The following is a 4,781-nucleotide window of genomic DNA, read 5'->3' on the forward strand; positions in this document are numbered from 1 at the left end:
AGTCCATCCCTCTGTCAGACACGGTGGAGGTTCCTTCTGTCATGGTTTGGACTTTTGTCCTATTTAAGCTGGTACCAGCTGCAGGTCTGATCCAGCCTGATCCATCTGCTGGTTCCCTAAAGTCGGTCTCCTCAGAACCTGGACCAGAACCTGGACCAGAATTTGACTGCAACAGTGGTGATCATCCTGACTTAGAACAGAACATCTAAAGAACAACTTGAGAACGTCCTCCAAACAGCCGAAGAACCTGAAACCATCTGAGACCTCGGATCAGAACCAATCCTGACTTTAAATATTTCAACATTTAAAAGTAGAAAAATGTAGAATGTTCTGGACTCCGGGTTCTGTTTGAGAACTTATGGACTTTGTTGTAGACAGTAACCTGTGTGTGTGTGTGTGTGTGTGTGTGTGTGTGTGTGTGTGTGTGTGTGTGTGTGTGTGGGTGTGTGTGTGTGTGTGTGTGTGTGTGTGTGTGTGTGTGTGTGTGTGTGTGTGTGTGTGTGTGTGTGTGTGTGTGTGTGTGTGTTTTGTCAGCATGTTTACTTCGTGCTGTAACTGGTTGTGTATGGACTCAGTGGATGTGGACCGGTCCGGTGGGTCCGACCGACACCATCGGTCCTACACCAACTCGGGCTTCAGCACTCAGCCATCTCCGCCCGAACACACCTGTAAGGCCTGCGGGGGCTCTTTCGACACACCTGCCAGGAAGGTAACTCCGCCCACCTGCAGAGGTCCAGTCAGAACTCTGGTCTGAAGAACCCAGTTTAGTTCGTTTATATTAAAATTGATATAAACATGATGCCGTCACATGTATCAGCTGACGGAGAGAGACGGAGGAGCTGAGGGCTCAGACCGTTTGATTGGTTTTACACCTGTCCCCACCTGTCTCTTCCTGTCCCCACTTGTTTTACCTGTCCCCACCTGTTTCTACATGTCCCACCTGTCTTTTTCTCCCCACCTGTTTTTACCTGTCCCACCTGTTTCTTTTTGTCCCCACCTGTCTATTCCTGTCCCCACCTGTCTCTTTTTGTCCCCACCCGTTTCTGCCTGTCCCCACCTGTCTCTTCCTGTCCCCACCTGTCTCTTCCTTTCCCCACCTGTCTTTTCCTGTCCCCACATGTCTTTTCCTGTCATCACCTGTCTTTAAATGACCCCACCATCCTCATCTGTCTACACCTGTCTTTACTTTCCCTCACCTATCCTCACCTATCTCTACCTGTCCTCACCTGTCTCTACCTGTCCTTATTTGTTTGTACCTGTCTCTACCTTTCTCTATCTGTTCCTTCCTTTCTCTACCTGCCCATATCTGTCCCCATCTGTCTGTACCTGTCCTTACCTGTCTCCACCTGTCCCCATTGTCTCGCAGCACATGTGTGTGGACTGTAAGAAAAACTACTGCAGCCATTGCTCCGCCCAGCAGGAGCTCCGCCCCCGCCTCTGTCACACTTGTCAGCGTTTCTATGGGAACCTGCTGGAGAGGGCGGAGCTTATGAAGCTAAAGGTAAAGGAACTGAGGGACTACCTGCATCTGCACGAGGTCTCCACGCACCTGTGCAGAGAGAAGGTGAGGGTAATGATGTAATTGTTTACAAATGTCAGCCAATCAGGTGAGAGAATCACCTGAAGCCTTCAGAACAGCTGTCAGGCACGGCGGTGGAGGTCTGATGATCGGGGATCAGTTGAAAGCTGAGCTGCCATAAGTCCAACATCAGTTTGGACTGAACCGAGTCATCAGCAGAACTAATCCAGAACCAGAACCTAAATCAAAAACGATTGAGTGTTTATTTAACGTTCTGATGTTCGGAAAGTTTGTTTTTATTTTAAAGAAAAAAAATTATTGTTTGGAATAATACAAATATAAATATATATTCTTTACAAATAATTTATGAGTACTCTCAAATAATAATAATAAAAACATAAGTTACAAATAGTTTTTTATAATTGTATGATTTATATTTTGTTTCTAATTATTTCTTACAAAAAAGAAACAAATCTCCCGTATTTAAAATATAAATAATGAAAATTTTAATTTAAGATAAAGAAAATTAATAATTTATAATATTGTAATTTGTATAAGTAAATAAAATAAGTACATTATAGTTCTATTTTTAAACTTATTTTTATAAAAATACTATATCTACTAATTACCCTTTAATGTTAATTAAAACTGTATATATGTATAATAAAAATATTTATGTTTACCAAATTTTTAATTAATTAAAAATAATAATGTTAGGCCTCCACTGTAAGAGAGATCAGTGATCTCAATGAGATTTGCCTAATTTAATAAATGTTAATAAATAATTTAATAATTAATAACATTAAATACATAAACTAAATTATAGGAAAAAAATTAAACCTTTATTTTAATAAATTAGAGATCTTCAGTTATCTTTGTTTTAAAGATAAAACAAAGCTGATAAGTATTTTTCTTTGTTTTTTTTTTTTAACTTCTTTTTTGTTGTTGTTGTGACAATTAAATTTTCTTTAAACCGCAGTTGATGCTTCTGTTTTTGATCAGTTTTTATTTATTTCTGAGTTTGTTTTCATAAAAAAAACTTCACAGTTTCAGTTCAGGTCTGATCCTGAGGGTCCTCCCAGCCCCCGTTTAACCAGAACTTCCTGTTCCTCAGGAGGAGCTGGTGGAGCTGATCCTGACTCAGCAGTCCTCACCTTCCAGTAGCTCCGCCCCCGACACCCCGATTGTTGACACTCCCACAATGACCTCTGACCCTCCTGTCAACGCGTTCATCTCGACCCCGCCCACTCCAGAGCCAGAAGTTCCAGCCCCAGCCTTGGAAACACTGCAGCCCGAGCCAGACCTGCAGGATGAAGACCAGGTAAGACCTGCTCAGTTCATGGTCCTGAGGTCCCAGAGGTCTGAAGGTTCATGGTCCTGAGGTCTCTGAGGTCTGAAGGTTCATGGTCCTGAGGTTTCTGAGGTTCCAGAGGTCCACTTTAATGTGTTTAATTGTAGAGACTCACCTGCAACACATGACGACTTGTATCAGCTGTTCAGCTCCTTCATCCTCCTCATGACTCCCACATGTTTACGTTTCATCTCTGTGGTGCTCCGTACCATGTTGTCACTTTTCAAAGCTGCATGTAGCGCAATTTTTATCTTTGTGAAGCGTCAAGTGCTCCCACACTTTGGAGGATTTGGATCGAACAGTTTTCTCTTCGTCGGTCATTTGTAAAATTTCCTTCGTTTCCTTTGAAAACAGCCTCTGCTCTGCTTCCACCTCTCCCTCTGTTCAGCTCGCGCTGCAGAGTTTTTTTTTTTTTTTTTAACTTTATTCAGTCGGTCAGCATTGACAATGAACTGCATGTGAACAAAACAGCTCCGCAGCGGCGTGAAAGACGCTTAATCACGCAACACAACGAATTGCTAATGAAATTCGTTGCCAACACTTTTAATAATCGATTTTATTGATTCGTTGTTACAGCCCTAGAAGGTTCATGGTCCTGAGGCCTCTGAGGTCCTAGAGGTCTAAAGGTTCATGGTCCTCAGGTCTTTGAGCAAAACTGAATAGAACTGTTGTTTGTTTGTACGGTGGCTCTGAAGGGTCAAAAGATTCCCAGAAAGCCTTTAACTAATATATAAACGTTTGTTCTTTCCTAACGGCCTCAGAACTTCAGACCCGGTGTGCTAACGTATTGACATGATGTGACCCAGTTTTTCTTTCACCCGGTTCAGAACTGGGACCCGGAGGAGGCCCCGGTCTCGGGACGCAGAGCCTCGCTGTCAGACCTGAACAGCGTGGATGATATCGAGGCACTCAGCGTTCGGCAACTGAAGGAAATCCTGGCCCGGAACTTCGTCAACTACAAAGGCTGCTGTGAGAAATGGGAGCTGATGGAGAGAGTGACCCGGCTGTACCAGGACCAGCAGAACCTGCTGGGTGAGTAAAACGGCAAACTGCCTCAGTTTGTTTGTTCTTTACACTCAGAGGAACACCTGAAATGTTCTGCTGAGATGTTCTGTTCATCCAGAGGATCTCCTGCAGCCTCCTGTGTGGAGACACCGAACATCACGGCTGCTACGGTTCTTAAACAGATCTCTGACTTCCTGCACATGTTGTTGTTTACCTATTCTATAAAAGTTGTTTGACACGTGAAATTCCTAAATACTTAAAACATTGTGCATGATTAATACATTTTTCACTTAAAGACATCGTCACGTTTTGCTTGGTGCAATGCATTCTGGGAGGATGATGTAGATGGGTCCCCCCAGCTCTGCCGTCCTCTATCTGCGGACTGGACTGTCACTCCTGCGGTCCTGATTAATGTGTGGTTGTGTTTTTAGCATCGTTGTGTATTGGATGGATGAATGGAAGGATGAAAGGATGAATGGAAGGATGAAAGGATGAATGGACAGACAGCTCAGAGGTTTTATCACAATGTGTAATTTTTATAATCTGTGTGAGAATGTTTGTGGTGAGCAGCTCGTGACGACAGTGGAGATTTTCAGCTTCATCTCTCATCATCAGCTGCTCTGTGCAGCTTCATCTCAGCAGCTGCTCTGTGCAGCTTCATCTCAGCAGCTGCTCTGTACAGCTTCATCTCATCAGCAGCTCTGTGCAGCTTCATCACCAGCTGCTCTGTGCAGCTTCATCACATCAGCAGCTCTGTGCAGCTTCATCACATCAGCAGCTCTGTGCAGCTTCATCTCATCAGCAGCTCTGTGCAGCTTCATTTCATCAGCTGCTCTGTGCAGCTTCATATCACCAGCTGCTCTGTGCAGCTTCATCTCATCAGCAGCTCTGTGCAGCTTCATCTCA

General features: G+C 43.8%; 1 protein-coding gene across 1 annotated transcript in view; it reads left to right on the top strand.

The window, feature by feature from the left end:
* Nucleotides 1-535: 535 nt before the first annotated feature.
* The window catches only part of rffl (ring finger and FYVE-like domain containing E3 ubiquitin protein ligase), a 5,612-nt gene continuing 1,366 nt past the window's right edge, over nucleotides 536-4,781 (top strand). Inside the window, exons 1-4 of the mRNA XM_037677697.1 lie at nucleotides 536-709; nucleotides 1,367-1,564; nucleotides 2,634-2,840; nucleotides 3,698-3,902. Coding sequence (XP_037533625.1) covers nucleotides 536-709; nucleotides 1,367-1,564; nucleotides 2,634-2,840; nucleotides 3,698-3,902 — 784 coding nt within the window. The remainder of the gene's footprint in view (nucleotides 710-1,366; nucleotides 1,565-2,633; nucleotides 2,841-3,697; nucleotides 3,903-4,781) is intronic.

This window comes from Nematolebias whitei, chromosome 6 (assembly GCF_014905685.2).
Source record: "Nematolebias whitei isolate Nwh7 chromosome 6, NemWhi1, whole genome shotgun sequence".
NCBI lineage: Eukaryota > Metazoa > Chordata > Actinopteri > Cyprinodontiformes > Rivulidae > Nematolebias > Nematolebias whitei.